Here is a 22,804-nt window from a genome sequence, read left to right as displayed (position 1 = left end):
ACACATGGATAGCGACTTTGTCTTTGCTGTCACACAATTGGTCACACCCACTGAAACTTGGTCACGCCTACTCCACCCCTTATTATGCATATTTCAGTCAGGTATAGCTGCGTAAAGCGGCAAAATCTGACTAAAGTCATGGGCGCAATCACGAAAAGTCCCGTTGGGCAACCAAATGGTTCACATTTCATGCATTTCAGCTCCTCACCCCAGGGAAAAGTGAGCTGAAATGGTATCATACCCATCAGCAGAAACAACGGAATAGCTGCCGGCAGGCTTGATCATTGGTGGGAGATGGGGGGAGAATTGAATTCCACCTTTTGTGTTTACCAGAGCTTGGAATGTTGTGCTGCTGTTTTTAAGGACTGCCTTATCAGGAGAGCTGTCCTTTTTAATTTTAATCACAATTCTAGGTACATACCAGCGTTCTTAAGTCCGGACTGTATAGTACATTCTGCTCTATGGGCCTTCATAGTTGAAAGCAGCAGAAAATTTGTTAGCAGTTGGCAAAAACCATGGCCCTCATTCCGAGTTGTTTGCTCGCAAGCGGATTTTAGCAGATTTGCTCATGCTAAGCCGCCGCCTACTGGGAGTGAATCTTAGCATCTTAAAATTGCGAACGATGTATTCGCAATATTGCGATTACACACCTCGTAGCAGTTTCTGAGTAGCTTCAGACTTACTCGGCATCTACGATCAGTTCAGTGCTTGTCGTTCCTGGTTTGACGTCACAAACACACCCAGCGTTCGCCCAGACACTCCCCCGTTTCTCCAGCCACTCCTGCGTTTTTTCCGGAAACGGTAGCGTTTTTTCCCACACGCCCATAAAACGGCCTGTTTCCGCCCAGTAACACCCATTTCCTGTCAATCACATTACGATCACCAGAACGAAGAAAAAACCGTGAGTAAAATTCCTAACTGCATAGCAAATTTACTTGGCGCAGTCGCACTGCGGACATTGCGCATGCGCACTAAGCGGAAAATCGCTGCGATGCGAAGATTTTTACCGAGCGAACAACTCAGAATGACCCCCCATGTGCACTGCAGGGGAGGCAGATATAACATGTGCAGAGATAGTAGACTTGGGTGGGGTGTGTTCAAACTGAAATCTAAATTGCAGTGTAAAAATAAAGCAGCCAGTATTTACCCTGCACAGAAACAAAATAACCCACCCAAATCTAACTCTCTCTGCAAATGTTATATCTGCCTCCCCTGCAGCGCACATGGTTTTGCCCAACAGCTAACAAATTTGCTGCTGCCATCAACTCTGACTTACCCCCCATGTGTGAAAGCCAGTCCTTTTTCACTCACTCAGCCACACTCAGCCACAAGTCAAGATGCCGTTCTGCTTGAATACGACGCAAGCACAGTTACTAAAATCCCAAGATCCTTTCAGAAAGCGGACTTGCGTGAAAGTCTGAATCAGCCCCAATAAACACGTGCATTTAAGCCAAGGTTGCTAAAATACATTTGTTTAGATTTGGTAGCCAAGGCTTACCTCTCCAGTGCTTTGACATCCTTTTATAGTCCTCCATTGCAACATTTTGATTCACTACCAAAACCCAGTTCATCTCAGGTAACTCTGAGATGCCCTTCTACCTGGCTTTTGAAGTGTGATCGTGCTTTTTGCAAACATCCTCTAAAACTGGGTACACACCTGTGCAACTTATCTGATAATTGGATTGCATGCACAATTACCACTCGTCCACCCAATGTGTTGTGCCTGACGTCAGAATTAGGCGGGCATTTATAATGTGCCCGCCTAGTTGATATGTCAGTCACCAGCGGTCCCTGCAGCAATGGTACACACACAGACAGATGCGTCGGTATACAGTATATCTGTAGATATAAAGGCCATCAGCCGTGCTGCAGGGCTGACGTGATATGTTTGTGAACAACGGCATTCACAGACATATCAGGGGTATCGATTGAACGGCCAATCTATCACTCTGCGTGTACCCAGATTTAGGCATTAGGTGTCTTAACAAACTAAAGCTCACAATGCTTCCAAGCAACTGTCAGGCATAAGAAAGTGTGAACTGTCTATGAAATAGATCAAATATATTTGAACTTTGTTTTAATTACTTTAGAACTTTTAGCCTTCGTAATGTCAAGTTACAGATCTAAGATACTTTTAGAACATAAAAAAGTAAAATGAAGCTCCTTACAAAAGTGGCGCTGTTACTTATCTCCCAGTTAATTAAAAAAAAAAAAGACAAAGAGTCATATATCAAGTCTGGCAGCGTGACATGAATAGAAGGCACAGAGAGGCCTCTGCAGGAACAGCCTCTTCACAGCTACAAGGACACAATGTGGGAAGTAGCTTTTACAAAATAACTGGCGACTGACAGACAATTTAGATCTGTTGTTGTTTTTCAGGGACACTACTACTGAACATTTCTGAATGGGCTGGGTAGGGAAGGCTTGGACAACATGTGCGGAGTGACGCGGAAATTCATCCATGGACTGTCCATAGGAGGTCAAGTAGGAAATGCACCATTAGCCAAAGTGAGTTAGGAAAATAAAAATAAAATGTGATGACAAGATGGCCATTGACACGTTCTGTATCAGTCTGTAACAGTGCATGTTTCAAACAAATACAGCCCTTGTTAAATGGCAACAGGAAATCCTTAATCAGATAAGGGACATATATGATGTCTACATACAATTATTATTTCATTCTTGTGCAAATATTTCCCACAATTCCCTGCTAGGGTTTCTGGTCAACCATTTTTGATGGACACAGAGAAAGGATATGTAGCTGGTTCAGGGTTATATTACATACATATATATAGCAAACACTTTTTCTGCAGCATTTTACAGGGAATATTTGTTATTCACGTCAGTCCCTGCCGCAGTAGAGCTTACATTCCATAAACATGTCACACCTTATCATATGAAGCAAACCCACACAAACACGTGGAGAACATAAAAAAGCCACACACATTGGTGGTCATTCCGAGTTGTTCGCTCGTTGCCGATTTTCGCTATGCTGCGATTTGCTGCTAAATGCGCATGCGCATGGTACGCAGAGCGCATGCACTAAGTTATTTAACACAAAACTTAGTAGATTTGCTGGTGTTCGTGCGGCGCTTTTCAGTCGCACTGCTGATCGGTGAATGATTGACAGGAAAGGGGCATTTCTGGGTGGTAACTGAGCGTTTTCCGGGAGTGTGCTAAAAAACGCAGGCGTGTCAGGGAAAAACGCAGGAGTGTCTGGAGAAACAGGGGAGTGGCTGGCCGAACGCAGGGCGTGTTTGTGACGTCAAACGACTGAGCTGATCGCAATCTAGGAGTAGGTCTGGAGCTACTCAGAAACTGCAAGGAATTATTTAGTAGCAGTTCTGCTACTCTTTCATTCGCTATTCTGCTAAGCTAAGATACACTCCCAGAGGGCGGTGGCCTAGCGTTTGCAATGCTGCTAAAAGCAGCTAGCGAGCGAACAACTCGGAATGACCACCATTAGCCATTACCATAAATTGAACTCCGTGCTTTGAGGCAGTAATGCTAAACACTATGCCAACCGTACTGCCAAGGAAATATCTCACCCTAACACTCTGTTCCATGTTCACTTCTACCCATAGCCAGATTAAAGGGGGGATGCAGGGCATACTGTAACCCGGGCCCCCCTTTGTCCGGGGGCCCCCTGGCTAGAACACACTGACATTATTAGCTTCCCCTTTTAAGCAGCAGCAGAACCAGCAGCCAGAATGTGAGCAGGACAGTATGCAGTGAAGGCATAGACCCAGGATTATCATGAGCTACCAATAGAGCTTTACGAACAGAGGAGAGAAAGGAGGATGGAGAGAACTGTAAGTGACACAGAGATCCCAGCTTATCCTCTTCCCTGCTTGGGTGTCTGAGCCTTGTGTAAACTGTTCTGCAACTAAACCATTTGGGTCTAGAGATAGAGACACACACAGATAGTCCTCCTGAGTCCTGTCCCATTGTGTAAGTAGTACAGAGGCTGTTGCTATTCTTGCATGTGACAAGATAAATTATTTTATTTTTCTAAGTGAATTTTAAGGTTAAGTTATCTGAAAATGTTATATAATAGTTGTCTTTCAATTAGGTGGAGCTATAAACAGTACCCAGCCATTATTAAAGTATTAGTTTAAAACTAACATACACCAGTGGTTTAAATTTAATATACACAATCCATACCTCCCACCATGACCTATTCCAGGAGGGACAACATACTCTCTACCTTGACTTCCTTCTTAATTTATGATTGCACTGCAGTCACCTGTGTTGAAATACCTTTCTTATCAATTAAATAGTTCAACACAGGTGACACCAATCATACTGTATATTAAGTGAAAAGTCCAGGTAGAGAGCATTTTGTGCCCCGGGCACCCCCAAGGCTTAATCCGGCCCTGCTTCTACCCCATTTGTGTCACCCCTATCCAGCAATATATACAGATACAGAGGAAACCACCAGTGGGCCCCACTGCCTGAAGGGCCACCCCCACCTCTAGGGATCAGGTTTTAGACTGCGCACTTGAATTATACTGCCCACCCAACTTGCCCGTCCACATCATGTAAGTACATGCAGCAGCAGCTGCCTAATTATGAAGGAGGCTGGCCACCATCTTCTCACTGGTTGCCCCGCTGTGCGCAGCTACAGAGTTACAGGGAACAACAAGACCCGCCTCCGCAATGGCGGCAGAGGCGGGTATGAGAAGGTGCAGTGACGTATTTACACGCCTGTCTCTCCTGAGTGCCGGAGGAACCTTGAGAGGACCCGTGCGGATGCAGATGTCAACTTCAACTTGACTGTGAATCAGCCTGGTGAGTTGTGCACTGGAGTTGATTGTGTGTGTGTGTGTTTTGAACCTGCACTTTAAGGGTGATTCAGAGTTGATCGTAGCTGTGCTAAATTTAGCACAGCTACGATCACCCACACTGACATGCGGGGGGATGCCCAGCACAGGACTAGTCCGCCCCGCATGTCAGGCCCGGCCTCACCGCACAAGTACAAAAGCATCGCACAGCGGCAATGCTTTTGTCCTTGAAGAGTAACTTCCTACCAGCACAGCTCCTGCGTGCAGGCAGGGAATTACTCGTAGTTGTGATGGTCGCAGCGGCTGCGTGTGATGTCACGCAGTCACTGCGGCCCACCTACGCCATACGCCGCTGTGCCACCCCCTCCAGCCCAGCGAATGCCTCTGCCTGTCAATCAGGCAGAGGCGATCGCTGGGCAACAACAGCCGACGGCTGTCTGGCATGCGCCGGTGCATGTGCACTTCTGACCTGATCGCTGCGCTGCGATGAACGGCAGCGTGCGATCAGGTCAGAATTCCCCCCCTTATGAGGAACTGTAATCGTAGGAAAAAAGCTGACATAGGGTCTAATTCAGACCTGATCGCAACGCAAAATTGTTCTCTAATGGGCAAAGCCATATGTACTGCAGGTGGGGCAAATATAACATGTGCAGACAGAGATAGATTTGGGTGGGGTGTGTGTTCAAACTGAAATATAAATTGCAGTGTAAAAATAAAGCAGTCAGTATTACCCTGCACAGAAACAAAATAACTCACCCAAATCTAACTCTCTCTGCATATGTTATATTTTCCCCCCTGCAGTGCACATGGTTTTGCCCATTAGAGAACAATTTTGCTGCTGCGATCAGGTCTGAATTAGGCCCATAGCTCATTATGAGCTGTATATGGGGAGAATGCACAGCTGTCACTATATGGAATATAAAACATTATAAACTCATCCTTCGGACTACTACATGTTGTTATTTATAACCCACATTGATTTTCTTGGGACTGTCCTCATATTCACATGACTACTCACTAGTAATTTATTATACACTCGACTCATTAATACTTCAGAAAGCAGCAATACTACATGTTGTTTTTTTTTTTTTGTTTGTTTTTTATTTCTTTTCTTCATATTCTGTTTCCTAATCCAGGTTTTCTTTGCCATTTTTCCCATTAACACCATTTTAATACATACAGTAGCTTTACATTTCATACTACCATACTACCAACCTCCATTTCAAATTTATGCTCTCATCCTTCAGTGCTGCCCTTTCTCTTGCTAAACAGTCATACTTCAAGAACCTCATCTCCTCCCAGTCTTCCAACCCCCAGCGCCTCTTTGCCACTCTCAACTCACTCCTCTGCCCACCTCCACCTTGTCTCCCCTCCTCACTCTCTACTCTTGACTTTGCCACTTACTTCACATCCAAAATTGACTCCATACGTCAGGATATCACATCACACCAGACCATCAGTAACCAGCCTCCTCCCATACCTTACCACCCCTCCCCATCCCTCCCACCAACTCTGACATCTTTCTCCCATGCATCTGGAGAGGAAGTCATTGCCTTCATTCGTTCCTGTCCCCTCACCACCTCCCCACTTGACCCTATCACCTCCCGCCTCCTCCACTACCTCTCTCCTTCTGCCTGTTCCCATCTTTCCCACCTTCTCAATCTCTCCCTCTCATCAGGCACTGTCCCCTCTGTCTTCAAGCATGTACTCATCTCTCCTATTCTTAAAAAACCTACCCTTGATCCAAACACTCTCTCCAACTGCCGACCCATCTCTCTCCTCCCTTTTGCCTCCAAACTCCTTGAGCGTATTGTCTACAACCGCCTTAAATCCTTTCTTTCCTCACACTCACTGCTTGACCCATTCCAGTCTGGTTTCCGTCCTCTCCACTCCACTGAAGCTGCCCTTACAAAAGTATGCAATGATCTCCATGCTGCCAAATCTAAGGGCCACTACTGTCTGCTTATTCTTCTTGATCTCTCTGCTGCTTTTGACACTGTGGACCATCCTATCCTACTGCAAATTCTTCACTCCATTGGTCTGCGTGATACTGCCCTCTCTTGGCTGTCTTCCTACCTCTCTGACCGTTCATTCTCTGTCTCCTCTCATGACTCTACCTCCCCCTCACTTCCACTAACTGTAGGTGTACCCCAAGGTTCTGACCTTGGTCCCCTTCTTTTCTCTCTCTATACGTCCTCACTAGGTAAGCTCATTAGTTCTTTTGGTTTCCAATATCATCTCTATGCTGATGACACTCAAATCTATCTTTCCTCTCCAGACCTCTCTCCTGCTCTCCTCACTTGTATCTCCAACTGTCTCTCTGCTATCTCTGTTTGGATGTCCCAGCGCTTTCTTAAACTTAACATGTCTAAGACAGAGCTGATCATCTTCCCTCCCTCCCGCATAACCTCACCTCCTACAATCTCATTATCTATTGATGGCACTACTATTTCCTCTAGCCCCCAAGTGCGCTGTCTTGGAGTAATCCTTGACTCCTCCCTCTCCTTCAAACCACACATTCAGCACCTCTCACAATCCTGCCGTTTTCATCTAAAAAATATTTCCAGGATCAGACCCTTTCTGACCCAGGACGCTACTAAGACCCTTATCCACTCACTGGTCATCTCCAGACTGGACTACTGTAATCTCCTCCTGATTGGCATTCCTGACAAATACCTCTCTCCACTCCAGTCTATCCTCAATGCTGCTGCCCGGCTCATTTTCCTCACCAAACGCACTACGTCCACCTCTCCTCTCCTACAAGACCTTCACTGGCTTCCCTTTCAGAATCCATTTCAAGCTTCTCACACTCGCTTACAAAGCTCTCACCCACTCCTCTCCCATCTACATCTCTGACCTTATCTCCGTTTACATTCCCACCCATCCTCTTCGCTCGGCTAATGCATGCCGACTCTCCTGCCTACGGATTACTTCCTCCCACTCCTACCTCCAAGATTTTTCATGTGCTGCACCACTTCTCTGGAATTCCCTACCTCTCCCCCTCAGACTCTCCACCTCTCTACAAAACTTCAAACGGGCTCTCAAAACACACTTCTTTACCAAACCCAGCCAAATCTCTTCCTAACCCTCTGTTCCACACTCTCTATGTACCCCATCTGTGTCACCACTGTCTGTCTACCCCTCCCCTTTAGAATCTAAGCTCTCACGAGCAGGGTCCTCTTCCCTCATGTGCTTATCCTTTTTCTTACTTTAATAATCTTCAACTGCACCAAATCCAGCAGTCTTCTGCCACCTGATGCTTATTCCAGTGTCATCTACTGATGTAGCTATATTTATTTACCCTGTACTTGTCCTATATTGTCGTCAACTGTAAGTTGCTGTTTTCCTGTTTTGATTATTTGTTTATGTACTCTGTAATTGGACGCTGCGGAACCATTATGGTGCCATATAAATAAAGGATAATAATAATACTATAAACTTTCTCTTGCATCTATTAAATAATAAAGGTGATTGGAGGCATCTTCCCATAGGTAGCTTGTTTTCTACCACTCTTATCAGCTATTGCTGTGCTCTCTACAGTATCTCACTGTCAGCAAGTTCTGTGTGCATTGGAAATCTTCTCACCTATCACTGGAATCAGGGGCGGATCCAGAAAAAAATTACAGGGGGGCACCAAAAGTCGGATTGAGATGAGGGATCTGAGAACAGGAGACGCACTGCAGCGGGGAGAGCAGGATCCCAGCGGCAGCATCCACCCGGCTCCAGCAAGCGAGGTCCCGCTTGCTGGAGCCGGGTGGATGCCGCCGTGAGCCTCCGCTGATGCAGCCTCTGCTCTCCCCCTCTCAGTCTTCCCTCCTTCGCTGCTCTCCCGCTGCTGCCTCCACCGCCGCAGACATCTCTATCACGGCAGCTGCTGACAGATTCCCCCTCCTGGCGCCGCTGACAGCTCCCACCGCCGCTGCTGTCAGCGCACCCGGCAGCCGCTGACAGCAGCGGCAGGACAAGACACCGGGAGCAGCCAAATCCGACAGTCGGATTTGGCCGCTCTTTGAATAGGGGTTGTCGGGCTCCTCTGTCCTCATTGTAGATGTGTAATCCCCTCCCCAGCAGCCGCTCTCCCCCACTCCCCCACTCAGCAGACTTCAAGTACCCCCATTCAACCCCTCCCCAGTAGCAGTCTCCTCTCCTAAGCAGCAGCTTAGCAACCAGCTACTGGCCCTTCTGCCTGGTGCTGCTGGGGAGAGAGAACCGTGGAGATGTGCTGTGACTGTGAATTGGAAGGAGACTCCAATACACAGTCACAGCACAGCTCCTCGGTTCTCCCTCCCCAGCAGCACCAGGCCTCTGTCCTCACCTCTTGAGACCCCTTACCTCAGCAGCTGTAGGCTCCTAAATTCCTGGGCCAGGCCTTCTACCCTCACCCTGGTCACCCAGGTCACCAGACACGGACCACCAGTGAAGAAAGCAGGGTCAGGCCATGCGTCCGGTCCGCAGCACCAGCATCTTCTTTCTTTGGTGTCTGGCAGGCAGTCCCTCATTGGCGGTGGCTGCTGTCCCGGACCCTTGGCGGTGGTGGCGGTGCGCTGTGTATGGGTGGGCTGCTGCCTGGTGCACTGTTCCCAAGCGATGCGCTGTCTCTCAGCGGCTGCTGATCTGGACCCTCGATGGCGGTGCCGGTGCGCTGTGTCACTGGGTGGGCTGCTGGTGCGGGTTCGCTGTCCCTCAGCGGCGGCAGGGCTGTATCTGAGAAGCTCCTCCTCCTGCTCGGCTCCTTTGCACTGACTGCACTCACTGCATGTCACATTTCTGCAGGGAGCCAATCAGGAGGAACACACTGGCCAGAGCAGCTGACGGGAGGGACATCTAGCAGCTCATGTCGGGTGGGTGCGCGCCAGTAAAAAAAACAACAAAAATAATCAATTACTAAATGACAGGGGGGGCACGTGCCTTGGTGCCCCCCCCCCCCCCCCCCTAAATCCGCCACTGACTGGAATTACAAGAGAAGCTCCTAAAATTTTGCAGATAAAATAGTGATTGCTTGTTCTTTTATATGAAGCATCATACGTCCCAGATACATCTCATCTGTACCACCCCTGTCTGCCCCTCCCCTTCAGAATGTTAGCTTTCACGAGCAGGGCCCTCTGCCATTATGTGCTTTTCCTTATAATATAATTAACTCCATACTCCCTACAACGGTACTTAACCCTCGGTTTCTGACACCCTGATGATTATTTCAGTGTCATGTCTGCTGATGCAGCTGTGTTTATACACCATCTAAATTACTTGTCCTACATTGTCTTGTACTGTAAGTCACTGTTTTTCTTGTTTTGCTAATTTGTTTATGTACCATGAGGGTCATTCCGACCTGATCGCTCGCTGCAGTTTATTGCAGCGCAGAGATCGGGTCGGAACTACGCATGCACCGGTGCCGCAGTGCGCCGGTGCATGCCAGATGGCCGAAGGCCGTCGTTGCCTAGCGATCGTCTCTGCCTGATTGACAGGCAGAGGCGGTCGCTGGGCGGGAGGGGGCTGGACGACGGCGTTAAGCCTCCGTTTAGGGGGCGCGGTCCGGCCAACGCAGGCGTGGCCGGACCATTGGGGGGCGGGCCGCAGCGGCTGCGTGACATCACACGCAGCCGCTGCAACCCGGGCAGCGAAGAGGTTCTCCCGGCCAGACGCAGGAGCTGCTGACCGGGAGTTACTCCTCAAATGCAAAAGCATCACTGCTGTGCGATGCATTTGCATTTCTGCGTGGGGGGGCGGCACTGACATGCGGGGCGGACTAGCCCTGTGCTGGGCTAAATTTAGCACAGCTACGATCAACTCAGAATGACCCCCCTTGTTAGGCACTGCAGAACCCTTATGGTGCCATATACATAAAGCAGAATAATAATAATAATAGCCATTATAATAATAGGGGCACGTGACATAAAAATGCCATAATGGTGCCAGTATGCAAAAAAAACAACAACAGGCAAGGGTTTCCTGATGGGCAACCTTAAAGTAGCATAGGTGACAACTATCAGAAATGCAAGGAAAAATCACACATTTGACACTTTTTCATTATGGCCACTAACATCCTACTATATAATGGGTTAGATACATTTTTAATGGAAAAATATATCCGAGGATACTGCATTTAAGCAGAATATAATAGAGAATATAATATAATTCAGGTTGAACTCAATGGACAAATTGTCTTTTTTCAACCTCACTAGCTATGTGTATTAGACCCAGTACATCAGTTGCCACTTTTTGGGGGTTCAAGACCTCTCATACACTTTTTCCAGCTCGCATATTGAAGAAAAGTCTTTTTCACTCAGCCAGTGTCACAAATCATCTTTTCTAATAGGAATGCATACCAGTTGTGCAGAGAGGGGAGGGGCTAAGGGGCGTGGCATCAATGGAGAAGGGGAGGGGTGCTAGGGCGACTATGGGGGTGCATTTCACCACATCTCTAGAACCACTTTAAGCAATGTATACAGTATGTGGAAATTAGAGATGAGCGGGTTTGGTTCGTTGAGATCCGAACACCCCCAAACTTCACCTATTTTACACGGGTCCGAGGCAGCCTCAGATCTTCCCGCCTTGCTCGGTTAACCCAAACGAGGCCGAACGTCATCATCCCGCTGTCGGATTCTCGCGAGATTCGTATTCCATATAAAGAGCCGCGCGTCGCCGCCATTTTCACTCGTGCATTGGAGATTGAACGGAGAGGACGTGGCTACGTTCTCTCCCTGAAAAGCTCTGTGTCTGTGCTCAGTGTACTGCAAATATCTGTGCTCAGTGTGCTGCAAATATCTGTGCTCAGTGTGCTGCAAATATCTACGTTCTCTGCCTGAAAACGCCCCATATCTGTGTTCAGTGTGCTGCAAATATCTACGTTCTCTGCCTGAAAAGCTCCATATCTGTGCTCAGTGTGCTGCAAATATCTGTGCTCAGTGTGCTGCATTGTGGGGACCACCAGTATATAATTATAGTAGTACAGTACAGTAATCCATTGCTGTATCTTGCAGCTCCGTGTCAGACTAAGTTCTAGACAGTATCCTGATCATCAGTGCTCAATATCTGCTGCATTGTTGTGTGACCAGTATATACTATATATATTATATATAGTAGTACAGTGCAGCATTTTGGTGACCACCAGTATAGTAGTACAGTACAGTAGTCCATTGCTGTATCTTGCAGCTCTATGTCACTTCAAGTATCCATATCTGTGCTGCATTGTTTGTGAGCAGTATAGTAGTACAGTGCAGCATTTTGGGGACGACCAGTATTTATATATAGTAGTACAGTACAGTAGGCCATTGCTGTATCTTGCAGCTCCATGTCACTTCAAGTATCCATATCTGTGCTGCATTGTTTGTGAGCAGTGTAGTAGTACAGTGCAGCATTTTGGGGACCACCAGTATATATATAATAGCACAGTACAGTAGGCCATTGCTGTATCTTGCAGCTCTGTGTCACTTCAAGTATCCATACCTGTGCTGCATTGTTTGTGAGCAGTATAGTAGTACAGTGCAGCATTTTGGGGACCACCAGTATATATATATAGTAGCACAGTACAGTAGGCCATTGCTGTATCTTGCAGCTCTGTGTCACTTCAAGTATCCATATCTGTGCTGCATTGTTTGTGAGCAGTATAGTAGTACAGTGCAGCATTTTGGGGACCATCAGTATATATATAGTAGTACAGTACAGTAGGCCATTGCTGTATCTTGCAGCTCCGTGTTACTTCAAGTATCCATATCTGTGCTGCATTGTTTGTGAGCAGTATAGTAGTACAGTGCAGCATTTTGGGGACCACCAGTATATATATACTGTAGTACAGTACAGTAGTCCATTGCTGTATCTTGCAGCTCTGTGTCACTTCAAGTATTCATATCTGTGCTACATTGTTTGTGAGCAGTATAGTAGTACAGTGCAGCATTTTGGGGACCACCAGTATATATATAGTAGTACAGTACAGTACAGTAGTCCATTGCTGTATCTTGCAGCTCCGTGTCACTTCAAGTATCCATATCTGTGCTGCATTGTTTGTGAGCAGTATATATAGTAGTACAGTGCAGCATTTGGTGACCAACAGTATATAGTAGTACAGTACAGTGGGCCATTGCTATTGATATAATAATATTACTGGCATATAATTCCACACATTAAAAAATGGAGAACAAAAATGTGGAGGGTGAAATAGGGAAAGATCAAGATCCACTTCCACCTAGTGCTGAAGCTGCTGCCACTAGTCATGGCCGAGATGATTCAATGCCATCAACGTCGTCTGCCAAGGCCGATGCCCAATGTCATAGTAGAGAGCATGTCAAATCCAAAAAACTAAAGTTCAGTAAAATGACCCAAAAATCTAAATTAAATGCGTCTGAGGAGAAGCGTAAACTTGCCAATATGCCATTTACGACACGGAGTGGCAAGGAACGACTGAGGCCCTGGCCTATGTTCATGGCTAGTGGTTCAGCTTCACATGAGGAATTGAGGATGGAAGCACTCATCCTCCCGCATGAAAAATGAAAAGAGTTAAGCTGGCAAAAGCACAGCAAAGAACTGTGCTTTCTTCTAAATCACAAATCCCCAAGGAGAGTCCAATTATGTCGGTTGCGATGCCTGACCTTCCCAACACTGGACGGGAAGAGGTGGCGCCTTCCACCATTTGCACGCCCCCTGCAAGTGCTGGAAGGAGCACCCACAGTCCAGTTCCTGATATTCAAATTGAAGATGTCACTGTTGAAGTACACCAGGATGAGGATATGGGTGTTGCTGGCGCTGAGGAGGAAATTGACAAGGAGGATTCTGATGGTGAGGTGGTTTGTTTAAGTCAGGCACCCGGGGAGACACCTGTTGTCCGTGGGATGAATATGGCCATTGACATGCCTGGTCAAAATACAAAAAAATCACCTCTTCGGTGTGGAATTATTTTAACAGAAATGTGGACAACAGGTGTTGAGCTGTGTGTTGCCTTTGTCAAGCTGTAATAAGTAGGGGTAAGGACGTTAACCACCTAGGAACATCCTCCCTTATACGTCACCTGGAGCGCATTCATCAGAAGTCATTGACAAGTTCAAAAACTTTGGGTGACAGCGGAAGCAGTCCACTGACAACTAAATCCCTTCTTCCTCTTGTACCCAAGCTCCTGCAAACCACACCACCAACTCCCTCAGTGTCAATTTCCTCCTTAGACAGGACTGCCAATAGTCCTGCAGGCCATGTCACTGGCAAGTCTGATGAGTCCTCTCCTAACTGGGATTCCTCTGATGGATCCTTGAGTGTAACGCCTACTGCTGCTGGCGCTGCTGTTGTTGCTGCTGGGAGTCGATGGTCATCCCAGAGGGGAAGTCGTAAGACCACTTTTACTACTTCCACCAAGCAATTGACTGTCCAACAGTCCTTTGCGAGGAAGATTAAATATCACAGCAGTCATCCTGTTGCAAAGCGGATAACTCAGGCCTTGGCAGCTGTGTTGGTGTTAGACGTGTGTCCGGTATCCACTGTTAGTTCACAGGGACTTAGAGAATTTCTTGAGGTAGTGTGTCCCCGGTACCAAATGCCATCTAGGTTCCACTTCACTAGACAGGCGATAGCGAGATTTTACCAATTAATATCAGTGATTTATAATTAATTATTAATTACAGTGATCTTGCCAAATGATTCCAGTGATTTTGTCATTTTCTTCCAGTGATTTGGACCAATAATACCATTGATTAGAACGAATAATTCCTGTGATTTTGTCATTTTCTTCCAGTGATTTGGACCAATAATACCATTGATTAGAACGAATAATTCCTGTGATTTTGTCATTTTCTTCCAGTGATTTGGACCAATAATACCATTGATTAGAATAAATAATTCCTGTGATTTTGTCATTTTCTTCCAGTGATTTGGACCAATAATACCATCGATTAGAACAAATAATTCCTGTGATATTGAGGTGTTTGTGTCGCTTAGCGATCCAGCGATCACAGTGCACCTCTTTTTCTCTTTTCTTTGCTTCATGTGCTGTTTGGGGACTATTTTTTTAAGTGCCATCCTGTCTGACACTTCCGTATATGTCCAATGGTACTGCCATTTGATATAATTCCCGACATTAAGTGCCATCCTGTCTGCCACTGCAGTGCCACTCCTAGATGGGCCAGGTGTTTGTGCCGCCCTCTTGGGTCGCTTAGCTTAGTCATCCAGCGACCTCGGTGCAAATTTTAGGACTAAAAATAGTATTGTGAGGTGTGAGGTGTTCAGAATAGACTGGAAATGAGTGGAAATTATGGTTATTGAGGTTAATAATACTATAGGATCAAAATTACCCCCACATTCTATGATTTAAGCTTATTTTGAGGGGTTTTTGAAAAAAAAAAAAAAAACACCCGAATCCAAAACACACCCGAATCCGACAAAATTTTTTAAGGGAGGTTTTGCCAAAACGTGTCCGAATCCAAAACACGGCCGCGGAACCGAATCCAAAACCAAAACCTGAAAAATTTCCGGTGCACATCTCTAACATTGGAAATACACTAGACTGGCACTCAGTTCCAAATGTTGCCTTGGTACCCCTCTTGAGACTGCTACATGCAGACAGTATAGTAGGAATAGCAAAGTGGCACTCACAGGATTTGCATCCCAAAAGTATAAATCTGGTCTCCTGTACCTATCAGCTTGTCAGGAAAGTTTTAGAAAAATAAAACTAAAACATTGACAAGTTGATAGAGTTGTACTTTAGCGATGCACCATCTTCTTTATTAGTAAATAAGATGGTAGTCTGGCGGCATTTGCGGCAATATTAAAGAGTCAGTCACAACAAAATATTCTTTAATACTGCCATAAGTACTGCCAGTCCATCGTCATATATATATATATATATATATATATATATATATACACACACATACATACACCTATATACATACATCTATTTAGACTTTACATCTATTTAGACTTTAGAGATAGATAGACACAGAGAGATGAAAGTGAAAGCACCACTTGCATGCAGCCTATGGATCACTTGGAAAGCAGAGTAAGTCTGAATCAGTGGCAAACACAGGATTTCTAAGAGGGGGTTTCCAGATAAGTGCAATATATATATACACAGTGTATATATATATATATATATATATATAATGTGAAGATATAGTGGCGGCACTCAATCAGACTTGGCAACTGCAGTAAATAGATTTATTATGCCTAATAAATCTATTTACTGCAGTTGCCAAGTCTGATTGAGTGCCGCCGCTATATCTTCACATTATTTAGTGGAAAGGAGTTTCCACCAGGAGGGCACCTCAGCAAATTCATCACTATTAAGGGGAGTGCCGGGACTATTTGCAACTTATATATATATATATATATATATATAGTACACTCGCACACACTTATAACATATTTATTTATCTATGTACATTCATACAACTACATACACACTTAAGCAGAGCTGGAGATGGAAGCCCTCTCCTGACCAAATGTCTGCAGCTGTAAACGTCTGTGCAGACATGTGTGCCTGCCGCTCTCTATGCTCCCGTCCCAAGTGACTGCCGCTTCCACCGCTGCTGAGTGACAGGCGCTCCCTAGTGACTGCCGCCCTCCTGTTATCTGGGTACTCAGAAACCCCTCTCTGTGCTAGAGATGGACATCGGAAGCCAACCATCATATGATGGCTAGGCTTCCACCATTGAAACTTTCGATGCGATGGTTACTAACCATCGCATCAAAAGTATTCAATGGTGAAAACTATTTATATGACTTGCGCATGTGCTAAAACCCTGCAGTGCGGTTGGCAGGAGGTGGGATTGGGGGCAGGGTCAGAGGCAGGATTGGGGGCGGGACCAGTACTCCTCTACCTTCATCAGTGGGGACGACTTGCTCAGTGATACTAGCCTACAATGTAGGCTGCTTGTGGTCTATATATACTATTCCAGCATTGGGAGTACCCACTGTATATATTACTTTATCACTGGGCATTGTGTGTGTATAATAATATATATAATATACGCACACAATGCCCAGGGATAAAGTAATATATACAGAGGGTACTCCCAGTGCTGATGGAGCAGTGTGTACTGTATATATATGGAGTTGCAGCAACACTGGCAGTGCACATATTGTGTGCATCAGTCACACCGCATGTCCTGAGCTCCGTGTATCAGACAGTGGCAGAGAGAGAGAGAGAGAGAGAGAGAGAGAGAGTGTGTGTGTGTGTGTGGCACTACTGCAGCAGGGAGAGGGCTATGCTCCACTATCTGTGTCTGATAATGACAAAAAAATTAATCTGTTTAGTCACGTAAATATCTTGAAATTGCTTCATTCTGTTCTTCGGATCTGTCTTGTGCATTCTCCGAGAACGGCTACTGCACAGTGGGCCACGCTGACTGACAGAAGGTGAAGGCTCAGTTGTAATACCTCTAGAATATAACCTGACCTTTATCCAGATGCGCACAGTCTAACAGCCAAGCGCTGCTCATTAGTAGGGATGGCAAGTAAAATACTCCAGGATGCATGTTATAGTCCTGGTGACAGCATTTCAGCAGTTGATATCATAGGAACTGTAGTTCATCCCCGATAGTGGAAATATTGCACATTCTTTGTTTCAAGTTGTGTCATTTATATAATAATAATGATGGGTGCAAGGAAAATGCTATATTAGCATGTCCATTTTTTTTTGTTTGTCCCATATTTCTTCACCTCCTCCCAAACCCTCTCAGTCTTGGTCCATGTGATTGTCTCCTCATTATACAATGGCTACTGTGTCCTAGTGACAGGAGTGGGTGTAATATTATTAGGTGCTCCTCACACCTAATAATGTTAAACCCACTCCTGCCACTAGGACACAGCCAGCTGCTGGTGGATAAATGTTGAACGAAGACAAAGGGTATAAAAACATGTGCACGTAAATCCTGTATCATCAACAACCAATCCTCTTACAGATAGATATACAGGAATACTATTTATCCACTTAACTGGCATGGTCAGATCTCATGCAACTGCGCCGTCCCACCCTGTCCCCCCGTTTTTGATGAGGAGATCCATTCTTCAGATGTGCATAATATAATGTTCAAATATTTAAAAAAATACTTTTTAAACTTTATTAAATAAAATAAATTTAAAAAAACAATCTTATTAACAATTTTGAAGGGAAAAATCATCAGTTAAGTGGATTTATATAGTAACCTGTATAGATAGCTGACATAGGCATACAAATAAAGCACAATAGCACCTTCAGGGATAGGCGCAGGTTATTAATGACAGTATGGATCCACGCATGTGAGTGAGCAGATAGCAGAGCAGTCAGCCTGACCACAGGGTTATGTGAGGGTCACAAGCATGGGACACAGGATGAAGAGGACGCTGTCCCTGAGAGCATACAGCAGCAGCTGGGACTGGTCGCATCCTGTGTGACCAGGTCAGATAAAGCACTTCCTGGTGTGGTTGCATCTGATGCGCCCATGCCAGGCAAGTGGTTAATTAGAGGTATCTGAGGTAGTGCCATAAACAGTGTTTTGTCCTTAATTAAGGTTATCCCTAATATCTACTGCAAGAGTAAAAACAATGTAACAACAGTAGAAGTTGGGTTCATACAAAGCCTTACATAGCCAAAGATAAACAGAGGAACCCCGCAGTAAAAATCTGTACATATAATAAAACTGTAAGGGTTGTGTCTGTACGTAGAATATTTTTTTGGGAATTATACTACTAGGGACTGTTTCTGGACTATCGAGATGTAAAAACCACTACTTTATGAATTTGGATTGCGTTTTCACTAGTGTATAGCTTAGTGACCTAGAAAGAAACTGAGGTATGTACTGTATGATCTCGATGTGACATCAGGGAGAGGAGCAATAAAGGAAAAAAACAGACGCTTTCCATTCGGTGCGTGAAGTGTGCAGGCTCCTCCAAAATGACTATACAGTATGTCAGGAAGTTTTGAACTCGCTTAGTGCAGCTGGACTTCCAGCATACAGCACTGCACTGAAAGCTGATGTTACGTTCATGCTTCTGCGGAACTTGACTATGCCCAAGTCATGCAACAGAACCCGATGTAAAGTGACTGCTCTGCAGAGGAACCTAATTGAGTCACAGATTCTAACGGGATGTGGTGCAGACAAGACTGTGTTTATGCCACGTATACCCCTTATCCCCAGCAACTTTTATTTTCGATCCAAGCCTGCAGTTTCCTGTAAGCATTTGATTTGCTATGATGATCAACAAGTCGCAGGGGAAACCACTCAGGCCTGCAGGCGTAGATCTTAGAACCAGCTGCTACCCCCATGGGCAGCTTTACATTGGCTTGCTCATATGTTAGTAGCCCCAAGAATCTTTTTGTGTTAGTCCCTGAAGGAAAACTGCAGACATTGTTTACAATGAAATTTTGTTATCAATGTGTACAATGTAAAATATTCACCACAATATTAAATTGCACTACTGTCTTAGTAAAATTATTTCCGCTGAGCAATAACAGACATTCATGCGTCTGAAGTCGCGGGCAAACGCTGGTAATTATATTCTGATGTGAGTGTAATAGATTTAAACAATAACTGAAATCACACTTCCCTAAGGTCAGTCATGCAGAAGACAATAGGGGTCTCAAACCAGAAATAACCAGTCTTGGCCGGTCTGGTGGGCTGTGTGAGGTCATGCTGTGATGTCATAATGGCAACTGCCTATATCAAGGCTGTGCTATTGCTGTCTCTTGCCACTACGTCCAGTGTCCTGGCACAGGACAGCTTACCGGCAGAAGATACTTACATAAGGTTAGTGACTGGACAAAGTTAAAGGCAGCTTAGTTCGAAGCTTCGGCAGAATTTTAGCATGACTACTAATATATGACTTATCGGGGACAGCATAGTATTAGATAAAAACAAAATCTCACACCTGCTGGGACAGTGCCGTTACTTAACAAATACAAGCGGCTGCAACTGGGTCGTTGGGAGATATTTGAAGAGCATTGTCTAGATGAGCCTATAATGTACCTAATTAATAATTTTTGTGTGTCTGCACCTATGACATCTCCTTGGAGCTGTTTGGTGAGCCTGTAATGTTGCAAATTAAATCCTGTATGCTCTCCCTGTCTGCCTAAATCCCAGTATGCCAGTACTGCAGGCTCTTCCATTTTACCTAATGTGCAAATGTGTAAGAGAATTATATTGTGCTTTAGTCATTACATTTGTTTTTATTCAATACTATATATAGCTTGCAGTTGTAAGTTGTAACCCCTATACGCATTGGAAATAAGTGCTAAAGTGGTTTTGACTAGTTCTTAAATAGAGCCCTAAATACTGACAGAATGCTAGGGCTTTGCCTCTTTTCCCTCCCTTTTCCCCTCTTTCCCTATTTTGTCTCTCTCTTTTGAGACCCTTCCACACCCGACCTCATCCTGTCTCTCACTTTTGTTTTCTCTCTCTCTCGCCTTCGACATGTAGGTGCAGTTTTCACCAGCCGAGGCTTCCGCCATCTTATTTCTCTTTTAGTACAAGTTTGTAAGAATTCTGGACCACTCTTGGTCCGGAATTCCCTATTTTTTAATGCAGAGTAAATAATACTACTACTAAAAATTTAAAATATAAGAAGAAGAAAAAGACAGAAGGAATGACTGGGTAAGCAAAGTTAGTGGGTGGGTTGATTGTCTGGGCAAACTCTGCATAGTCTCTTAATGCCTAGAGGGACAGGCAGTCCTTCAGCCATGGGTCCCCAGAGGTTTCCTCCACAAGGGTGTTTTTCCTCTCCTTAGTGTTGAAGGATGACTCTTCGTGAGTCATGAGGCTTAAACCATCTTGTTCCTATTATAGGACAAGTTTTTAAGTATTCTGGACCAATCTTGGTCCTGAATTCCCTATTTTTAAAAAAAATGTTTATTGAAGAAATATAAACAATGTAAATGGTAAAGTTACATTTACAGACAAACATCAACATATATATATACACATCAGGTTGGCAAGTATACATCAATAATAAATAAATGACATAGCTCCACAAAAGGATATTTGTCACAGTGGATTACTTGAGATTCAAGGAAACAAAGATGGTGCATATCTTCTTAAAAAGGTAGGAACCGTTATCTAATAGATAGAGATTATACCAAGAAGTAAGACGTACCATACCCCTTAGAAAATCTTTCTCCCCATCTGACAGTGTAAGAACGTAGGGTTACCAGATATTAAAAAAGCTGTGGGCCCTAGCCTCCAAATCCAAAGCACATTCTATCCATTCCATCTTATATACATAAGATAATAATTCCCTATTTTTTAATACAGAGATATATAATACTAATAATAATAATAATAATAATAATAATTAATTATTTAAAATATAAGAAAAAGAACATGAAAAAAAAGACAGAAGGAACGACTGGGTATGTGGGTGGGTGAATTGTCTGGGCAAAATCTGCATAGTCTTTTAATGCCTAGAGGGACAAGGAGTCCTTCAGCCATGGATCCACAGAGGTTTCCTCCACAAGGAGATTTTTCCTCTCCTTAGTGTTGAAGGATGACTCTTCATGAGTCATGAGGCTTCCACCATCTTGTTCCTCTTATAGGACAAGTTTTTAAGAAATGTGGACCAATCTTAGTCCGGAATTCCTTATTTTTGTAATGCAGAGTAAATAATACTAATAATAATAATAATAAAAAAAAAAAAAGACAAAATAGAAGACAGAAGGGATGACTGGGTTATGCAAAGTTAGTGACTGGGTGGTCTAGGGAAACTCTGCAGAGTCTCTTAATGCTTAGAGGGAAGGGCAATCCTCCAGCCATGGGTCCCCATAGTTTTCCTCCCCGAGGGGGTGTTTCCTATCCTCAGTGCTGAATGATGACTACCTCTTAATGAGTCATGAGGCTTCTGCCATCTTGTTCCTCTTATAGGACGTTTTTAAGAATTCTGGACCAATCTTGGTCTGGAATTCCCTATTTTTCAATGCAGAGTAAATAATAATTAAAAAAGACTAAGACAAAAAAGAAGACAGAAGGGATGACTGGGTTATGCAAAGTTGGTGGGTGGGTGGTCTGGGAAAACTCTGCAGAGTTTCTTAATGCCTAGAGGGACGGGTAATCCTTCAGCCATGGGTCCCCAGAGGTTTCCTCCCCGAAGGGGTGTTTCCTCTCCTCAGTGCTGAATGATGACTAACTCTTCATAAGTCATGAGGCTTCCGCTATCTTGTTCCTCTTATAGGACAAGTTTTTAACAATTCTGGACCAATCTTGGTCTGGAATTCCCTATTTTTTAATGCAGAGTAAATAATACTAATAATATTTAGAAATAAATAAGACAAAATAGAAGACAGAAGGGATGACTGGGTTATGCAAAGTTAGTGGGTGGGTGGTCTGGGGAAACTCTGCAGAGTCTCTTAATGCCTAGAGGGACGGGTAATCCTTCAGCCATAGGTCCCCAGAGGTTTCCTCCCTGAAGAGGTGTTTCCTCTCCTCAGTGCTGAATGATGACTAACTCTTCATGAGTCATGAGGCTTCCGCCATCTTGTTCCTCTTATAGGACAAGTTTTTAAGAATTCTGGACCAATCTTGGTCCGGAATTCCCTATTTTTCAATGCAGAGTAAATAATACTAATAATATTTTTTTTAAAATAAGACAAAATAGAAGACAGAAGGGATGACTGGGTTATGCAAAGTTAGTGAGTGGGTGGTCTGGGGACACTCTGCAGAGTCTCTTAATGCCTAGAGGGATGGGCAATCCTTCAGCCATGGGTCCCCAGAGGTTTCCTCCACAAGGGGTTATTTCCTCTCCTTAGTGCTGAACGATGTCTCTTCATGAGTCTTCCACCATCTTGTTCCTTCTTACTACTACTACTACTAATAAAAATAAGAAGAAGAACACAAAGAATAATTAGAAGAAGTAAAAGAAAAAAAATCAGGCTACATTTAACTTGAAATAAAAATGTAAATTTTTAAATATATTTTGCTTGAAGTTGTCTATATGTTTATCAATAAATCCTCTCAAAAGTTGAAGAGATGACACATATTTGGGGAGACAAAAATATTAGGAGAGTTCAGAACCATGCATTGTATATTCTGCACAAGAGAGTACCAGACAAGGCAGCCATGTTGGGCACACTACAATGT

The 22,804-nt window shown here is 44.5% G+C and overlaps 1 protein-coding gene across 1 annotated transcript in view; it reads right to left on the bottom strand.

The window, feature by feature from the left end:
• Nucleotides 1-20,650: 20,650 nt before the first annotated feature.
• Nucleotides 20,651-22,804, bottom strand: part of TXNRD2 (thioredoxin reductase 2) — a 336,976-nt gene continuing 334,822 nt past the window's right edge. Inside the window, exon 17 of the mRNA XM_063964742.1 lies at nucleotides 20,651-22,534. Coding sequence (XP_063820812.1) covers nucleotides 22,420-22,534 — 115 coding nt within the window. The 3' untranslated portion in view covers nucleotides 20,651-22,419. The remainder of the gene's footprint in view (nucleotides 22,535-22,804) is intronic.

This window comes from Pseudophryne corroboree, chromosome 1 (genome assembly GCF_028390025.1).
Source record: "Pseudophryne corroboree isolate aPseCor3 chromosome 1, aPseCor3.hap2, whole genome shotgun sequence".
Taxonomy (NCBI): domain Eukaryota; kingdom Metazoa; phylum Chordata; class Amphibia; order Anura; family Myobatrachidae; genus Pseudophryne; species Pseudophryne corroboree.
The sequence above is the reverse complement of the archived record's forward strand: the minus strand, read 5'-3'. Positions and strand labels throughout refer to the sequence as shown.